The 19842-nt window shown below is 39.4% G+C and overlaps 2 protein-coding genes and 1 long non-coding RNA gene across 3 annotated transcripts in view; 2 read left to right on the top strand and 1 right to left on the bottom strand.

Moving 5' to 3' along the window:
* LOC145457805 (uncharacterized) overlaps positions 1 to 19842 on the bottom strand; it is a 569341-nt gene that overhangs the window by 325031 nt on the left and 224468 nt on the right. The gene's annotated exons all lie outside the window — the stretch shown is intronic.
* The window catches only part of LOC145457667 (C-type mannose receptor 2-like), a 312234-nt gene that overhangs the window by 81349 nt on the left and 211043 nt on the right, over positions 1 to 19842 (top strand). The window lies entirely within an intron of this gene.
* LOC145434389 (galectin-8-like) overlaps positions 8739 to 19842 on the top strand; it is a 28030-nt gene continuing 16926 nt past the window's right edge. The window contains exons 1-5 of the mRNA XM_080311745.1: positions 8739 to 8808; positions 9457 to 9536; positions 15601 to 15796; positions 16568 to 16696; positions 19556 to 19650. Of these exons, the coding sequence (XP_080167871.1) occupies positions 8785 to 8808; positions 9457 to 9536; positions 15601 to 15796; positions 16568 to 16696; positions 19556 to 19650 (524 nt within the window). The 5' untranslated portion in view covers positions 8739 to 8784. The remainder of the gene's footprint in view (positions 8809 to 9456; positions 9537 to 15600; positions 15797 to 16567; positions 16697 to 19555; positions 19651 to 19842) is intronic.

The raw sequence follows: 19842 nt of genomic DNA, 5'->3' as shown, positions 1-19842 counted from the left end.
TATCGCCCACGTTGGGAGCCACTGATCTTGATGATAAGTAGCCGAAATAGCGTAGAGCCTGAGGGGGGTCTGGGGGGCGAATCCCCCCATATGTCCGGTTTATCACCCTATGGGGGGCCCAAGACCAACGTTTTAGCGGGGCCCAAGAAGTGCTGTTATGGCCCTGGTACCAAGGAATATTATATATGAAAATATCAAAATATCGGCTTAACTAAATTTTTGTTACATGGTGCTACATTAGCTGAGAGTTACAAAATTTATAGCAATATCTATGCAATTAGCAATATTATTAACCTATTCAATCATGAATTATAGAAAGTTTTCGCAGCTCGCACGATCTGGGCACGTACTCTTTGTTGACTACTGAATATAAGAAATCCCTCTCAGAAGTAGTGATAATAACAATCGTATAGAGGAGGGTCTCGGGGGATATCAACTTATATGGGTCGGCCTAATACCAACGTTTTTTTGGGGGATTGGTGGGGGAGGGGGCTGACGAAATGCTTTTACGGCCCTGCCCTGCCCTATTCATTGATTTCACGTTCTTAGGATACTTTGATTCACCTTAATTGACTAACAGCATGAATTACTAACGTATAATCACCGCTATGAAAGCATAAGAATCGAATTTCGATTGTGTTACTATGTCTTTGTTGTGCCTCCAACGATGACACTCAGACTTCAACTTCAGAGCCCTGGATATAAAATCCCATCAGTTTTTTAGAGAAAATATGGCACTCACAATCCACAAATATGACGCCCAGCTTAATACATTGTTATATTACTCTTTGGTAATTACAATTGAAAATATAGGCGCAATATGACACAGTTTATGTCAGTGGTTCCCAAGCTTCATATTTGATATTGTCCAATTAACACTATGTTGAATTGATGCAGAGTTCATTTCGTGCATCAGTAATCTATAGTGATCTATATTAGAAGTTTAGTTACGTGTGTATTATGCTCGATTTTTGCTTTTGTGTCTCAGCTACTATTTGGAGATCTACTAATCTTGCAGATTAACGTAAGGGTTCCTCAGGTTATTAAAGGTTATTAACCACTGTTCTAGACGGGATAACCGACTCCTACCAGCCACCTACATTCGAAAGGTGGAATGTAGAATGACTGCGATCTACCTCATACCGGTCATTAAGTTGTAGTCACGCCACGATGAAATGCGACGTAAACCATGCAGCAACCATGATGAATGTAAATTCATACTGAAAATTACATTTGATTGCGATTCCTGCCATTTGATGATTGTCAATTTATATTTATCAGAGAGCCAGCCATACGCCAAAATAAAATGGAGGAGATAGCGTAGTGGTGCCATCCAAGCAGGCGTCGTGGGCTCGATTCCCGCCGTCGGAGGTTATTCTGAGCTCCTCGTCCCCCGTGTCGTTGTTCTTACGGCGACAGAAAAGCCCAGAAAACGGACCCGATAAATAAAGAAAAATAGCGAGAAATATCTTCTAAAAGGGACCGACGAAGAAAGAATATCACATCGAAGAAGATTGTGACATCAGGCACTAGGTCGAGGTGGATGCCAGTTTAAGAGACCCCAACTGGTTGGTCGTTCGGCATCCCCTATCTGTTCATTACATCGCATTGTGTGTCATGTATATCGCATTGTACATTATGTGTGTGTCTTGGGCAGATGAACATATAATCTGTCAGTTGATTGATTGATTAAAAAGAGCCATGTGCGGTGGAAACAGCATCATGACTGTCTATAAAAAACAAAGGGACCTTATCAAGTTCCAGCAGATGTGTCTAATTAACTCAGATATGCGGAAATCTTATGTATATTAGAAGGAGATTGAAAACAGTCACTACTCTTGTTTCGTGAAGCTAAATGATCATATTTCTCTGGTATTGTATTGCATTGCTCGTTCACCATTACCACAAAAGCAGGTCTAAAATCGATTGTTAGATGATCAATAAATAGTGCGCCACCAACGAAATTCCTGTGTTGAAACGTAAGCTTTGTCAGTTTACGGATTGTTATCGCTTCCAGTCTTTCAGACGCATCATAATTCCGGTTCGGTGTGACAAAAGCGCGACCTTCCACATATAGTTGTATGCGGCGTACATATATATATAAAGAGTTGAAGCCGCTCATGGCTAGATAGTGAAAGCTATGAGCCAGAACTGTTAGCATCCTTGAACAATTGCAAAGATAGCTAGTATTGTGATCAGTATGTATGTATACCAGTAATTTCGACAATGTTAGCAAATCGTCTTGCCCTATTCAGGCTTAACCCTTTTGATGGGGGGTCAGATTTTGCAGAACTGACTATCACTTTTCAAATTCATACTGTGACCTCACCAAGAGTTTAATCTGAGCTGTTCCAGTTTAAAAGTGGGCAGAATAAAGCCTTCTACCGTTTCCACCCCCGATCGACACCCCATGACATGTCTAGAGTTTTTTTTATAAGACTAAATAAACAAACTTTTTCTCTGAAAAATCTCTTTCTCTCTCTCATTTTTCCAGACAGGCCCCCAGGATAGCGTCAGAGAGTCAAAAATGATGCCTCAGAGCGAAGCCACCGTTGCCTGGTTTCAAACAAGCCGTCAACCATGACCGTAAACCGCACGGCTCGCCAGATATCGTAAAATCAAAAATACATGAAAAATTTACATATGGTCGTGGTCAGTGCGTGGTCATAATGGTCAAGTTGAAGATCAATACCGAGTCGGACCCCTACCGCCAAGTTAATGGCACGAAACAATCTGGCATACTTTCTCTTGTCATATCCAACCATTTCCAGGCATAGGAAACCAGTTTGTGACTCGTATTCCGTCACAAACTTGAACTTGAACTCGATTATGTTCTTGAAAATCACTGAAGCGTGACCATAATTACCAAAATCTCTCAGAAACCCCCCCAGAACAAAGTCTGATGTTCGAAACGGTGAAAAAAATACACAGAATGCCGTACAAGTCGACTTCTGATGTTCTGGCAGAATTTCTGACTGTATTTCCTACTCGGAAAATATCTGGAAATTCTAGGCATGCGTATTTTCGGCCGAACTCCTCATGTCAGATCGTCGGTATTCAAAAATTGTCATGCCCTATACCGCCAAATTAAATATCATATAAATCAGAAGACAGCTGGCTTTCCATAGAAGCCAAAAGCAGTCCGCTAGGACATATATATTTAGAGAATTTGAAAGATGAACTTGAACTTGGGTCAACAGTGACCCCCCCCCCCCATTAAAAGGGTTAATATATCAAAAGATTCAGTTATTATTCCGTCAAGAGTAGTGGTTCTTATCCTTTAATACTTTAGTACCCCGGAGACCCATAGCAGTCATCTGTAAGCCTTTGGGTACGCTCAAATAATTGCTGAGACACACAAACAAAAATCCACAACATTACTCATCCAACTACACACCTAATGCACTATCAGTATATTACAAAAACATGAAAATATGATTTAACGCAGGACTAAAACTATATAATGAATATATATTGCAAAACAATTGAAGGGACTCTTGAAGGGACAGAATTTCGGGCCGAAACAGCATTTCTTCAGTATATTCTGGCTTACTATTTGCGCGAGAGTATCTTATTCTGTCTAGTACAGGGAGTCTAAACTTTTAACAATCCGAGGAACCACAACATTAATCTGTAAGCCTTCGAAGACTCCAAAAACATTGCATTATACATTATTATACATTATCTACACTTCCAATAAATTACTATATATTGTTGATGCACAAAAAAACTTCGCACCAACAGGGTGAAAAAAATAGATTTGATTTCACACAAAACTAAAACAATGTAACTTGAGTATACAATTGACTAATTTATGCAATTGTACAGGTCCTAGGGCAGGGACCGGCAACTTCTCCAGTCGGCGGGCCGGATATAGGGAAATTAAGTACTTGGCGGGTCGGATTGCTGAATCGATACGTTATTCGCCCATTTATCCACATGTACAAGGAATAAATCGTACTTAATGAATGTATTTTAACGACAGCAATGTCACTTCAAAGCCATTTCTCGCCAGTAATGTCGCAGACAATGCAGATTTGAGAACGGCATTGTCATACAAGCACCGCCATGTCTGCTTCACTCTGATCAATCAACACACAGTGCAAGGTTTTCGATAAGCCCGGTACCCCAAATTTACCAAAATATTACTTCATTAGGGTTGAGTAGGTGACGAGATAGCATCGTTGTTCAACTGTGTGTCCTATTTTATCTCGATATTAAATTCATGCGACCCGCGGCCTCTACGAAATTTGAAAAGTAACCTGCGAGCCGCGACCCGTTTTGAGTTGGTGACCCCTGGCATAAGCGGTGTCTTAAAAAAGCCTAGAACTGTACTGTTCCACAAGTCGGCGGTTACGGAATCAAAAATAGGAAATATTGGCCTGGTGTGAATGACCACTGCAGTCGACAAACACGATGATTACCACAAACGACATTATGGTTGAGTACATCGTAAATGCCGATAATGCAAGTCTTCTCACTTTGACGAACTTACGCGTAAGCTCAACCCTCGCTCGCTGCGCCTACCCTATACAATGTACATACACGTGTATAATAACATATATTCACTAATACTTGACGTAGTAAGCAAGTAGTGGGGAATTTCGGCAGACTGGGGCCGCGGGCCACATTATCATGTAAGGTGGAAAACTGTCTGCGGGCCGAAAAAAAAACCTTCGCCGGCCAGATCCGCCCCGCGGGCCTTATGTTGCCCGTCCCTGACTTAGGGTTACCATATTTTGGGAATGTGACACTTTTTCGAAGTTTTCAGAGTTACAATACTGGAGTAAAATACGGGAAAATGGTAAATATTTCCCGACTTTGTGGTCGGTTGACTAACAAAAAAGGACAACTTTCCAGCTCAAAACCTGAATTATCCATTTCTATCAGATTTTCCGTTGGCTGACTAAAAAATAATAATAATAAAGGTCATTTTTCTGACTTAAGTCCCGGAATCACGTCGGAAAGTTACTTGGACGCTGATTTCCCATATATCAGTCCAATTTCCACGTACATTCAACAAGAATTCTCAAAAAAGAGGACAAATTCCCAAAAAATAGGACAATTTAGGCGTACTCCTAGGACAATTTCATAAAAGTCACAAAAGTGGACAAATCCTCTTAAAAAAAAGACATATAATAACCCTAACAGCACCAAAACATCACTTTGTTAACCTATCAATCAGGTTTAATATTGCCCGCAAGAGTCGGCAATTCCATCTACCAAAATTGACGGAACGGTCCCTTAGTGATTTTCTGAATTACTCACTGTTCATTACAAAATCAACAACAAATAACACGGTTGATTTTATAATTTCAATGTGACATGTGTAGCCAATTTTCTGCGACCAGCTCGGCTATGTTTGGTTGCGATTTTGGGAGCGCAATTCTTATATCGTGAATCCCATCCGATCCCCGAAAACAATGGTCTTGACCCTCATAGAGCGATCTATCAGATCCCTCTTACCTCCACTGTTAATTTCATCACTATCCGTTGTATATCCGCCTTACAGAAGCGTTTCACGAACGAGCCGAAATACCTGAATGCAAACGCAAGATTTATAACTTTGTTTCTGTAGGTTTCGTAAGCATCAAGTAGTGTCTTACAAAAAGCCTAGGTGTGGGCTGTGCTACAAGTCGGGAATTAAGGAATAAAAATGAAAAATATCGGCCTGATGTAAATGATCATATTAGTCAGTAAACACCAGGAATACAACAACAACAAATAACTAGTGTTATGAAAATTAATGTGCAGTTATTTTCTTTTCGCGTGAAGCGCTAAGATTTTTTGAGATATCAAATATTTTGAATAATTTTTGAATAATCACTTTGTTGAATTAAGTTGTTACTTCGTGAACAAAAGAACTGATTGCTGCTACTCCAAAGATAATGCAATCACCCACACATACCATAATAAACTTAAACTCATTTTTAATTCGAATTTGAAAACGGGAAGCAATAATTTCCTTTCGCGGGTCGCGTTTGTACCGCCTCATACCTCACCTCGGTCTCAGATAGGAACTGTTCGGTTCTTGAACATATTAATATCGAAGGATCCGGTTAATATGCGACGATAATTTTGGGACACAGATTTACTGCCAGTGATCTTTTTGGCAGCGCACTTCTCGTGAGGTCGTATTTGGTCAAATTGTCATATATTTCGGTGTGTCTTGGCGTGGAAATGCCGATGATAGACCCACAGGTTTCGCACCCATAAACTAAAATATTTCCATATACTGAAACACTATGCTCTCATAACTCCGAATACTAGTAGATCAGTGACGTGCGGTCCAATGAGGCAGGTGAGGCAGTGCCTCACCTGTCGTCTGGGTGAGTAAGTGAAAATCGTGAAAACCCTCGATGAGTCGAGGATTTATTGATGTGTTACATCGATGTTCATAAATAACTAAATTTGAGCATTGTTATCACCCAACATCATCAATCTCCATAATTATTATTCAAAAATACAGCGCCAAACGTAAGGTGAGGCACAGGTGAGGCACGGGCGGGTCGTGCCTCACCTGCGACAATGCAATTCATCATAAATAGCTCGGTATTCATAATAACTGGTATCAATAAAAGGCTATCGTCACACTGATTCCGAAAATCCAAATATTATCAGTGTCAGAGCACCAGAACCCCCTCAAAATCGCCAATAAAGGTGACATTCGGCTTTATTACAGACGATGCCATCGCAGAGAAACAAAGGCCAGGTGAGGCACAAACGAATCTGGCTCATGCACTATTCGCTAACAATTGGACAATCGAAGCGCAGTGGAACGCACAATCGATTCCGGAATCCAACAGTTTTGTAGCTAGGAATTATATAGTAGCGACGGCCAATACGCAATGCGGAGCCGATACATTACTTTACTTATGTAGCTGTTATGTATTTTCCATCCATAGCTACGTTAAATTGTGGTATGTGGTAGCTCCTTGCATAAGCTACATTGTCGTTGCTTGTGTCCTTCATGCTGTGTTCGACTAGCTATAACCCCTAATTGTGGTATGTGATAGCTATACTTACATAGCCTGCGTTGTCGTTGTTTGGTCAGTGGTGCCACTCCTGGTGTTTTTACACTAGATCTAGTGTATTTTGACTTGGCCTAGTACATTTTCCTTCGAAATTCGGCAAATCTAGTGTTTTTTTTACTGAAAAAATTTGCAACTGACAATGCTATTTTCATGTGCTTCGAATAATTTATACCGGTACTTGAAGAGATAGTAATTACTATCCGTCTAAACTTGCCCATTTAGCACAATAGCAACCAGTCCTACATGTATTGTCAAATATGGAATTGCAACGGCTATTAGTGTGCACAGAAAATGGTACCTGTGCCCGCCGCTATTGTTACGTGCATACGTGTTTGTGCTTGTGCTCTTGTATGTTGGGGGGGGGGGGGGTGCCTCACTAGCCACGAACCTCACCGCACGTCACTGTAGTAAATGTATTTCTGTAAAATAATGTACATTTTGTGACAATAAAGCGCGTGAAGCGCGACTCAAATTTAAAATCGAATAATTCTACATCAAAATATTCTTATTCGTGTTCATTAACGATCTAATGTCTGACCACAGAGTCTAGTTTAAAAATAGGTTGGTTGAAATATTTAATATTACGGAATTTTTTTTGGGATCATCTGAATATTTTGTAACGTGCTTCCTGCCTAGAAAATTGTCTCTTGGACTCAAAGATGACCGCGGACCCCAGTTTAAGAACCGCTACTCCAGAGCAGTGTTTCTGAACCTTTAATGACCTGGGGAATCATAAGGTGATCTGTAAACGTTCGTAAATTCCCAAATAAAGCAAAGAAGGTTAAACGACATCAAGCTTGATAAACACTATATTTGACTAAAGCATTCAAATGGCCTCACCAACACTAGGAATACATGGTCCTCTTAAAATTTCGATTACAATTAGTCTTTTTACGGTAAATGATAGCTATTTTTTTGAATTATTTGTTTTTGCAGCTCTTGCGGGGTCATGGGTACCCAATGCTACTACCCATACTATAATTAACAAATCTGACACTAATTCGCGCATTGCGCGAAGAAAAGTTTAAAGTAGCATAAATCTTCTCCGAAATAAGATATTGTTTGAGTTGATTTGAGAGAAAAAATGTCAGCTCCCGTCAAGCCTTTGAAATTCCAGACATTTGGGCATATTTCAGCATTTCCTCCCGGACGCAGTTTAAGCAGTGAAATTCCGGTCATTTCGATGAAATTCCGGACGTGTGGCAGCCCTAGTAGACTATCGTCAACCCTTCGTATGCGTTTTGAAGATTACAAGAGATTTTACTAGAAACGCAGACGTTGTAATTGTTGCTTCTACATTACTTAGTCGCGATTCCGGTTTTGTGTAGGCCCGCGCGTCGTATGTTTGACAACCCTGGTCTATAGTCTACTATGCCAAAGGTCGGTCACTGTTGATGAGGAAAATGTAAACATTTGATGAAATATGATTTATTTTCTAGCAGGAATAAAAGAATTCCCCACAGAAGAACGACAGTCCAAATGAATGAGATTACTTGTCTTTGAAATTCTACGAGATACTGCAATATGAGTGGTACAGGTCTACATCTAGGTCATAACTCATAATATACGGCCACACACACTATTACAGTTTAATATTAGTATGCACAGTCCCTGCGTAATGAGTTGACTTGTTTCATCGGTGCAATATCTGCCGTTGTCATGACCAGTTGGACCTACGATTTGAAATTAACTGTTGATTATGTTAGTTGTTTCTTCAGATCTACTTTGATACGGTTAATTTAACGATACTATGGCTGCTACAATCTTCGAACCGGTATGGTATTTTATGTGTTCGGTTGTTTATTAATATCTTTCAATATTGTAGCTCCAGTGGTAGGACCTACTCGGCGACAAAGTGCTTTCACTTACACCCAATTTGGCTTTGTCTAATTCTTTTATTCTCACTCACGTGTCTACTGTCGTCAAGTAGAACAAAGTTGCATATAGATTCGAATTCGTTTCATGAATGAAATCGCCATATGACACATTGGTGAAACAGACCCTGCTTGACAGTAACAGATCGTAACCCAGAGAATCTCGCCTATTTTCATTTTGTATGAATCCCGCAGGCGTAGCTTAAAAAGCAAATATGAAAGTTGCCCTAGCGCACGACAGAGAAAAGTATGTGGCACCTCATCTCGATCTTCGTGTAATTATTTAGGTAAATACCTCTACGACGTGTCGTATTTGTACCAGAAGTAGTTTTGACATGTCCCAAAATTGGTACTTCCACACTTGTAATTCAGTAGTACATTTGGCACAACTTCTACTTGTACTCAGTACCAGTAATCGAAACTTTGATCATATGTTCGTATATCTTACAGCTGATAAATGTTGTTCTGTATTTTCCAATTCCAATTTTATAATTTAATGATTGTACTCTGTACCAATCGGAAAGTGCATCATCTTATTTTCACAACAGCTGGTCCCACTATCTATTGCGACAGACGCCATTAAGCCAGGACGTAAAATCTACATTGATGGGATCCCGACCGGAGAAAGGTTCGTAATTTAAACTCGTATACACTTTATTGAAATTCAAAACTAGCTACTATATTTGCTGATATGCCGTGAGCTACTGATTTTATGGGGCAGATGTGGATTGCACAATTTCCTCGCTAATTAGTATATTGCAACCTTGATCATAGTGGTTTTGAGGAAAACTCACTACTGCTTGACACAAAACCTACACACGTGGGTGCAAATGGCCTTTCTGTGAAGTCGTGGTCAACCCACAGCATTGTTAAAACTTCAAATGAAGTATACAATGCATGGTTGGAAAATACCAAATTATCTCATATGTAGGGCGATTTTTTTTGACATGTCAAAAAAAGTCAAAATTAGGTCAAAATTGTAGCGTTAGGTCAATATTTGTCAAAATTGTTTACAAAGTCAAACATTTTTTGACCTCTGCATTTCGTTTGTATCGTAGATTTTGTGCTGTCGGTGAACTTTATCATTTGATATTTTACAGCTTGTAGCCTACTTTATAGGCCTACCGTTGTAAACGGCCCATCGCTGGCTCATTGTGAATCATAAACGGTCAAATGAAACAAATGGTGACATGGTTTTATGGTCAACGTACCGCAATATCGTAACTGAAGCAAGACTGCTTGGACATTGCATGGTTCTTATATCAAGAAGCACAAGCCGAAATATTGTGATATAGACCAGTGGTTCTCAACCGCCGGTCCGCGGACTGGTGCCGGTCCGCGACGACTTTACTGCCGGTCCGCCAGGCATTCTACAATTTTATACCTTAATTTCAAGGTGCAATATGTTGAAGGCTTGTCCATTGATAAAATCAATAAAGCATTAAAATTTAAACTGATTGAGAACGTCGTGAGGTAGCATTAGGTCTGGAAACATTTGACTTGAAGTTCAAGCCGTGTCATTTGACGACATGTGGGCGACCAGAACAGGCTTACTTGCTAAAATGCGCAGTTTGCACGATGATTCGTTTTCCATTCATTCATTTTGTGCAGTATAGTAACTATAATAACTGCCACACTGCAACCCCTAATTGATAGGGGCCGAGCTTGAAGGAGCCCAAAGTTATTTCGTGAATGAACATCAGGGTTGTAATGACTCAAGTCATGACTCGACTCGAGTCCGACTCGAGTCACGAATTTCTGATGACTCGACTTGACTCTAGTCATTTTTTCCAAATTACGGAAATGACTCGACTCGACTCGAGTCAATATGTGTATTGACTCGACTTGGACTCGAGTCATTGCGCATGACTCGATCCAAGTCATTGACTCGACACTCAGACGGCCAGGACCGGCATTTCATTGTAATTCCAAAGCCAACACACTATTGGGATTTCGTCTCTTGGTACTGGTACTTGAATATGCGACCAGAAACTGCTAAAAGTGAGGAACATTGGTAATTTGGTATATTATAAATGCGAATCATTCGATATCACCAAACAAAGTTAATAAAAGTGGGTTTACCAAGACTTTAACTGGAAACTGAGCAGTCTATACAATGACTTGGACTTGGACTCGAGTCATAATTCCATGATTCGGACTCGACCCTCTGCTCGCTGACTTGGACTCGGACTTGACTCGGTGGTGAATTGAAATGACTCGACTTGACTCGAGTCAAAACTATAAAAAGCAGATTGACTTGTGACTCGGAGTCTTGTGACTCGGTTACAACCCTGATGAACATAAACGAAAGATTATTTTAGTAGAAACTTTATACAACTGTTAAAAACAAAATTTCACACTTTGTCCGATTTGGTGTCACTAAATAAATTGGATATCGAGTGATCAGGCATTTTCGGCGTCAGCCATTGCCGCGCCACGACGCACCAATGCATGATGAAGTTTGGGCTAATACAGGACTGCGAAAAGTGTGCCAAACATTTGGCAGCGACAAAATCTTGGCCGAAAATGACTTTCCTTTGTAGACCAAACAGCGATATAAATAGGCCCAGGTCAAATTGTCCATAGGCACCTAAATGACTGGAGCCGAATTTCCCTGTACTGGCAATCTGTACCCCACAGGAAAAACGCCATCCCACAGAGAAAGTTATTTTCCAGTGAAGAAATAACAATTTGGAATCGTGTGCTTCTTTCAGCTTAGTACGCTTGGGCGATTTCAATATCTATTCACCATATAACAGACAGTAGGTCATGAATTAATGACATGCAACAAAGTAATTATTGCAACAGTCCAGCCCGAATATGTTTAATTTGATTAGATGCCATAAATTTTCCAAGACGACACCTCACTCAGCTCTACCGGAGAATCTGATTCTGATAGGATAAATTAAAATATAGCAATATGTACGCAATTACCAATATTATTGACGGATTCGGTCATGACTTATAGAAAATTTCCACGCTTCTAGCGATAGGCAACGTAGACTCTCTGCCGGCACTTAGTAGAACGGACGTGCTCTCACGCAGTGGTGAGAGCATCCGTCTAGCTTTGGGGCCCAAGACTAACGTTTTCCGGGGGGGTTGACTGACGAAGTGCCTTTTCGGCACTGGTTTTGTGTATGGCCATTGGCTAGGTATAGCTGTTTTTGCCAGGTTTTTTCGTGCGGCGCATTGTATCCGTAGTAGCCAGAGTAGGTTACGTCTGGTGGTAGTGAGCAATCAGCATTCAGCAAGGTAGCACGACAAGGTGCTTGGTTCGAATCCCAAACACTTCTTCTCACGATATTGTCGAAGAGAATAATATTATTCGAGTTGACATGGTCGGTTAAATCCAGGGCATACGGGGCGAAAGACTGTAAATGACTCTCCGAGGTATAGCACGTTTATCTGGGAGAGGCAATTTTACCTTGACGCAGCAGACTCACTACCGAAAAATCTCATGGATACCATCATGAACGTAATTAATTACGATCAAAACCCTGAAATGTCACTCTCTAGCACCATATACTTGCAAAAAACGGCTTCATACTCTACATTTTGGGTTGATTTCAATTTCTGAAAGTCCACCGGTCCGCGAAATATTTTTTAAAATTTTACCGGTCCGCGAGGTGAAAAAGGTTGAGAACCACTGATATAGACAACATTGTCAGAATGAAGCAACACGGTGTGTCACCAGCAGCATTCTTGGCAAACTACTTAGTAAGGACAGACACTTTCTACCCGAGAATGTATAGGAAAGTATCTTTCGTTGTACGACAACAAATTTTAATTATTTCCACCATAATACGTCATGTAACTACCAGTATTCTTCATAGGGCCACATTTCGTAAAATAAAAAATTTTCATGTAAAACTTTCTCAGTTTTTGAGCCAAAAACGTTTTTTCAGGCCAATCTACTTTGTAAGGACAGACAGTTCCAACCAGAAATGAAGATAAGTAGTACAATTTTAACAGTATGTGCGACAACACCTAATTTGCATACGTGAGGTCAAAATTTGGTCAAATTTCATTTTTTTAGGTCAAAAAAAGTCAAAATTTAGATTTTTTAGGTCAAAATCTTCCGTTTTTTAGGTCAAAAAAAAATCGCCCTACTCATATGATATAAAATTGGCAATATTTTCCTTTTGCCACCTAAAAGGTACTAATTGGAAATGTCGATATCATTCATACTATTCTGGCGTTGTAATGAATGATACTCGACTCGACTCGAAGCCTACTACACTCTCATTCGATATCGAATCACTCGATCACTCGATTTTGCCCAACTCTAGTCACCAAATTCCGCGATGAGATGATGTGAGAATCGCTTTCTCTTTTCTCGGCAACGATCCTAGAAACATGAAACGCATCGGTGTCAACCAAATATATTAAACTGAATTTGGCTCGGAGATCAAATTCAAACACTATATTCGCTTGCGGACCAGAAAAAAAATGATGCAAAAATGTTACATTCAAATCTATACCCATGAACCAGTCCAATATGCTTCTTTATCATACCTATACAACATAGGTGTCAAGCATACGGCGATCCATGAAGCAATGCATCGTAAATGAAATGATGATTGTATCATACAGCATACCTTCATCAAAAAATTAAATAGGAAATAATTTCTATAGATAATTTCTCAAAATAGTAAACCATCAGTAACAAGTACAAGTACGTGACACACTCAGGTCGGAATTTTCAATAAAAACGGAGGAAAAGAGAAAAGGCCAAAAGGGCAATACAAATCCGTCATGTACAAGTGACATAATACTCAAAATATATAATACGAATATCTTTGGATTTGGTCTATTCTATTCTTCTTCTTCTGTGTCCAAGTCCAAGTCGAGTCAATGCACAGATTGACTCGAGTCGAGTCGAGTCATTTCCGTATTTTGAGAAAATGACTCGTGTCAAGTCGAGTCATCAGAAAATCGGGACTCGAGTCGAGTCATCACTCGAGTCATTACAATCCTGCAGAAATTACCTTTTGATCACCTGATTTGCGTTTTCCAGCTAACGGTCACTCATCAGCACAGGGGTGGCCTAATATTCTTTCCGACGGACCCGATGAGAGACAGGGAATATGTTAGCGGACCGAGCGAAGCGATTAAACTATATTATGAAGCAAATTAATTTCATTTTAAAATTGAAAGTTCTTAAAACAAACTGCCAAGTGGATGTGAGGATAAATTTACCAGACATGATGTTTATTCAATGTCAGTATTTGAAACAATGATAAACATGCCACTTTTAAAACCCCAAGATAATTATGTTCTATTAAGACATATTATCGAGATGGTCTTGGTTGCTGCACTCCAGGTTGTGTGTAGCTCAGTATAATTGCCTTGTTCTCTTGCTAGCTTCAAAATTCGGTCTTTCGGAATTGGCGCTCTTTCAGCCTCTGCCGTGAGTCTATATTTCACTGGGTATGTATCTCATATTGCTGTCAGAAATTATGTTCCATAAACCAGGCCACCTAAACCCAACTAAAAAGATGGCTTTACCTCTTCACCAGGACCGTAACTACCTCGCCCGTAACTGCCGAGAAGCTCGAAGGGGACTCAAAATTATTTCGTGAATGAACATAAATTATGCAGTGTTTTTGGAAAATTTATGGAACATTTCTCAAATTCTTTTCGCACTAGGCGCGATAAAATTTAGCTGGGTGTTCTGATTATTGGATAACCTCCCACTAGGAAAAATACGCATGATTTATAGAAACAGCTATTTCGGCGTGCCATTACGGCATGACGACACCAGTGAAGAAATATCTAGTAGTTAATATGTCTGCGTCTTTTAGTTTAGTACGTTTGGCGATTTCAATATCGTTTGACTATAATAGTAAGGACAGGATGTCACAAAATAGATAGGGATCGAGAGAGAGAAAAACGAGAGAGAAAGAAAGAGAGAGAGCGGGAGAGGGAGTCGATGTTATTTTTCGCCTGCGTCATCATTACACTTTGACGACGGAGATGCGATACTGCCCTAATGTTTTTCTCCTCATGCTATCCGTGAATGATGGGCTCCTAGCAGGATAGCCGGTGATACCAGTTTATGCGTTTTTGGTGTGACCCGGCCAAGAAGCCTCACTCACAAGTATAGCAGTGAAAACGTTTATGGCAATGGGGGTTGAATATGCATTTTAATAATATATTCATAACTTACACGATATATTTAAAATTTATATTAAAGTTCTGACCCCCCAAAAGACTCTTCACATACAGAGAGAGAGGCTACCTAACACACGCGCGAATCGCGTTTGCCACGTACTGCACGAAAATGTCATGTAGCAATCTGCCCCTGAATAATATCGTTTACGTTAATTTATTTAAAAAAAAAGCCTTCAAAATCCCGGACATTTCAGCATTTTTTGTTCGGACTCTTGGGAGCTTGAACAATTTCAAGTTTCCGTAAAGATTTTGCAAACAGGGTGAAAGTCGAGGAAAAGGTGATTTAATCACCTCACCAGCTTCTGTTGTGCTTATCAACATTTTACATCAACTGTCATTACGGAAGAGGTAGCCTACTTCTTCTACTTCACTTTTTACGTAGTGGAAATATACATGCGCATCTAAGATGGCTAATTAGGCTACCCCTGTTTTCGACGTTGTGTGTTATTTTTTCAACTCATCTAACAAATAGACCATGAACGTACTACTGAAGTTTCTATTCAATACTTATATTACAGCTTCGAAATCGATTTGATGGATGATGAGCAAAATATTGCTATCCACTTTAATCCGATATTTGCAAAGGAGCAAGTAGTAATGTATTCGCGTTTGGGTGGATCGTGTAAACAAGAGCGGCGAATAACCGAGGATTTCCCATTCGAAGTCGGAAAAGCATTCAACATTGGTGTTGCCTGTGAAGAAAAGGCATTCGTGGTTGGTGCAATACGTTATTCAGGATTATTTTGTGTTAGCATTAGGCGTACCATTTCAATGAGCAGGGTTGCGAGAGTGCTATATAGCAACTCTTGTACACTGTACCTGGCATTGGGTGATTACTTCATCAATGTAGACGATTGTGATTTCGATTACTTCTTAATGGCGCGATTACGAAATCTTGAAGTAGTCGATTTCGATTACTATGGAACCTTAATCACGATTATTCACGATTACATGTAAGCCTAGGAGTAAAATTGCACATGTGCGCGTGTAGGCTACTTGTACTCGAAAATTACAGCATAATTTCTGTATTTTCTATTTTTCGTTTTCAATCATCTCTATCTCTGCTCTGCAACTCTTGCCAATTCTTCATCCACCGCAATTCTGTAATCTGACCGTTATGCATTGCATAGGAATAATAATTTGACTGCCTTAGTGAAATTTTAAATATTTACTCCAATCTTGCCATTTTCCTTTGGGGGCAGGTTGTTCCCCGGATTATGTGTGCATTTGCCAGTTTTACTGTGAATAAAGAATATAAATATTAATGTTGCATTTCTCTCAATCGGATGCGTTCAACATAGTTAAACGCAAATTTCTATTGAATTGTGTCACACTGAATTGTGTCACCACGAAAGCCTTCTTTACACAATGCGTATATTATAAAAATATGTATCTCCACTATACTGATATATTATCATATTTGTTTGATCATATATGTATATAACAGTAATTTCATCCATTTACATAACTATTTTTCGGTCACAGATCACTGTCAATCGTCACGTCGTCTATGAATTTCCGTATTGCATGAGCTACGAAGAGATCACGAATATCCTCATTGATGGGAAAGTAGTTTTATCCGCGGTCGGTTTGGATTCAGAGCTACAGCCTCAAGTATGATATCAAAACTCATTGTTCCCTTATATTTTGGGCAATTTTTCTATATATTGTTTGTTTACAACTGTCGGCGATTCTCCCCTGTCATTCCGACGCGCCTCTAATGATCATGCTTCACGTAGACTTGATCGTATTCACACCAGAGTTGGATCAATTACATTATTTCAGTTCAATTACAATTACAATTACAATTACTTTCATGCATCTTTCAATTACATTACAATTACAATTACTCCATGCTAAAAATATCAAATTACAATTACAATTACAATTACTACTTGCATGCTTCAATTACATTACAATTACAATTACAATTGCTGCTGTTGAACATGTAATTGAATAATCATAAATTCAACCGTGCTCCTTGACAACCGTAGCGTCGTAATTAACAACAATTTAAGTATTCATGTTTCATTCATGATGCGCAAATACCCCGTAATTAATAAAAAGAAAAAACGTTTTCGAACTATATGCAGTATGTCGTTGAAAAAAGTATTATAATATATGCAAGTGTTGGATTTGCATATATAGTATATAATTAAAGAAATAATATCATTTTTATCGAGGGACGTAGGAATTAGGATGAGGAGTAAAAACAAAACCGTGCTTTGTCAGATAAGACGTTATATAATATCCAGTGATCTGGTTAGTTAGCCAGACGAAGTAACGATGCAGCATCGTGATCTGAAATCGTATTGTAGATTGCCAACCCACGGATAGATGCGCAAGATGTGAGTCACGGATGAATGCACCGATAAACGTACTGCAGAGCCGGCTAAAAGCAGCAAACCTTGTAGTCCTAGAGCTGGCGATCCAAGCGTCTAAATTTGATGCATCTGGTCTTTATCGTACGCTATCGATGCACTAATTCCGAAAATACAAATTAAAATCTCGTCAGGGCAATGTATCTGCTCCAAAATAGCCGTTTAAGGCCGACTGTTTTGAAAAGTGAGAGCGCCGCAGCAGCATGACCACAACAATGACCAATTACGCCCAGCGATTGTTCAGAACAATGCCGATTCCCAGACTTTCACGACTATTTTGGGATGGTACCATTGCCTGGAAATATACTTTTATTGCGGAATCAGTGCGACACTAGCTTCCGATTAGGACCATACATATCAAATTTTGACGCTTGGATCGCCAGCTATGGGACTATCAATTCTGCTGCTTTTAGCCGGCTCAGCAGTTCGCTTCTCGGCGTATTCAATCGTGAGTCACGTGTTGAGAATCCATCCGTTGGTTAGTAATCTAATAATTGTAGACAATGGCAGCCGAGGCCAGCATAGCGGTAAAAATCAATAAAAAATTCGACCGCAAGGGCGCAGTCAAGGGCTTCCGCAAATGGATCCATCAAATTCCTTGTCGACATTTAAAGAGAATGCATTATAAGTCAATTATTTTATGTTGTGCTTGTCAGGTCTCAATAGCAATTTAATGTAATTGAAATTGTAATTGAGCAAAATTTTTGTCAAATTACAATTACAATTACAATGACACAAAATAAAAATGCTTCAATTACAATTACATTACAATTACATTGAAAAATGTAATTATTACATTCAATTACAATTACAAATTACAATTGATCCAACTCTGATTCACACCAGTATAGACAGGATGATACTTGTGAGGTATGCAGCTGAGAAGTTGGACGGAGTATCCGATATTCTTTCAATGATGACACAACATCAGAGATCTGGTGCTATACCATAGCACCAATAATGAATAGCAAGAAAACAAACGCAATCGATGTGATAAAAGCAACTATTTCGTCTGCGCAAACTTGTTTATCCGAGTTACAACATTGGTCAAACCATTAGAAATCATGTCCAGACTCATAAGACGACTCGAACGTTTTAACTCAATGGTCATGCTGGGTTTCATATCGTCTTTCGGAAGAGTTCCATATAATCCACACACTATGGCAAATATTGTCCTCCTTATTCGATGCGGTGAATCCATAGCTCAATAAATACATTGTAATCTACAATCTGCATCAGTGGTTACCAACCGCGGCTCCAAGGTAGCCTCCCTGCCGCTCTGATTAACCTCTAAATATGCCACAAAAATATAATACACGACAGTTGCTGTTTGTTTCTATGAATAGTTATAGTCAACTTTTGTATATGAATGCTTAAATGAGGGATATTAGTTTGTCTAAAGCCGCCCAAGGCCGCTTCTGAAAACTGGGAAAGAGAATTCTTGCAGACTAGCGTCAATCACATGGATGAATACCCGTCAGACAAGGATATATTTTGAGTTTTACTGGTCATAGACCTTTACACATCGTCTCTGTGAAGAATAAATTGCGACACTGTTTTACTAACATCAAAATAACGGTCCATATAGTCAATTATAAATGGCAATATTACTTAACATATAATCCCGGCAAACTAGTGCATTAAGTGCAGGAATGCATGAAGTTGAAGAACTATCGCAAAATGACATAATAGTATGTTGCAGTAATGATATGCATTTTCAGTTTATTTCAATGTATAGCACTCGCCAATCTGCGTCTATCAATGCTAAAATAACCGATACAGAATCTATAGACGTTGTATGTGCAATATGCATGCTTTTTACTTTACTCGATGATGAGATCCAGAGGTAGACTATAGCTACCATTAAATTTTCGGTAAAAGTAGCCTACTCGAGTGTTTTCTTGCGGCTCCATAGGTACTCCGAAGTTTGAAATGCGGCTCCTGCATCCCAAAAAGGTTGGGAACCACTGATCTACCTGATCAAACTTTATCAAAAAGTAGTGTGTGTGTGTGTGTGGTCAAATATTTTATTACACATCAAATCGAGATGCTTTCAATTTCTACTTTTAACAATACTATTACATCATCGTAGTCGGACTTGGAACTGCCGAATCCATTTTTGATGGGCCTTCCTCCTATGGTTCCTGGACAAATAATTCGAGTGGAAGGAATGCCGCAGGAGGGGAGGTGCGTAAAACTAATTTATTTTCATGTGTAGCCTACGTCTCTAATGTATATTATTCGCTTGTAATTACACTGTAGAGAGTATAATTATGTCAGATTCCAGGTGGCATACATATAATTCAATCGTTAAGATGTGGTTCTTAACTTTTTCGACCTCACGGCACCCTCAAAGAGAAAATAGTTCGCGGCACATAT

The sequence above is a fragment of the Botryllus schlosseri genome, chromosome 2, assembly GCF_051294905.1.
Source record: "Botryllus schlosseri isolate E-star chromosome 2, Bs_hap1, whole genome shotgun sequence".
NCBI lineage: Eukaryota > Metazoa > Chordata > Ascidiacea > Stolidobranchia > Styelidae > Botryllus > Botryllus schlosseri.
The sequence above is the reverse complement of the archived record's forward strand: the minus strand, read 5'-3'. Positions and strand labels throughout refer to the sequence as shown.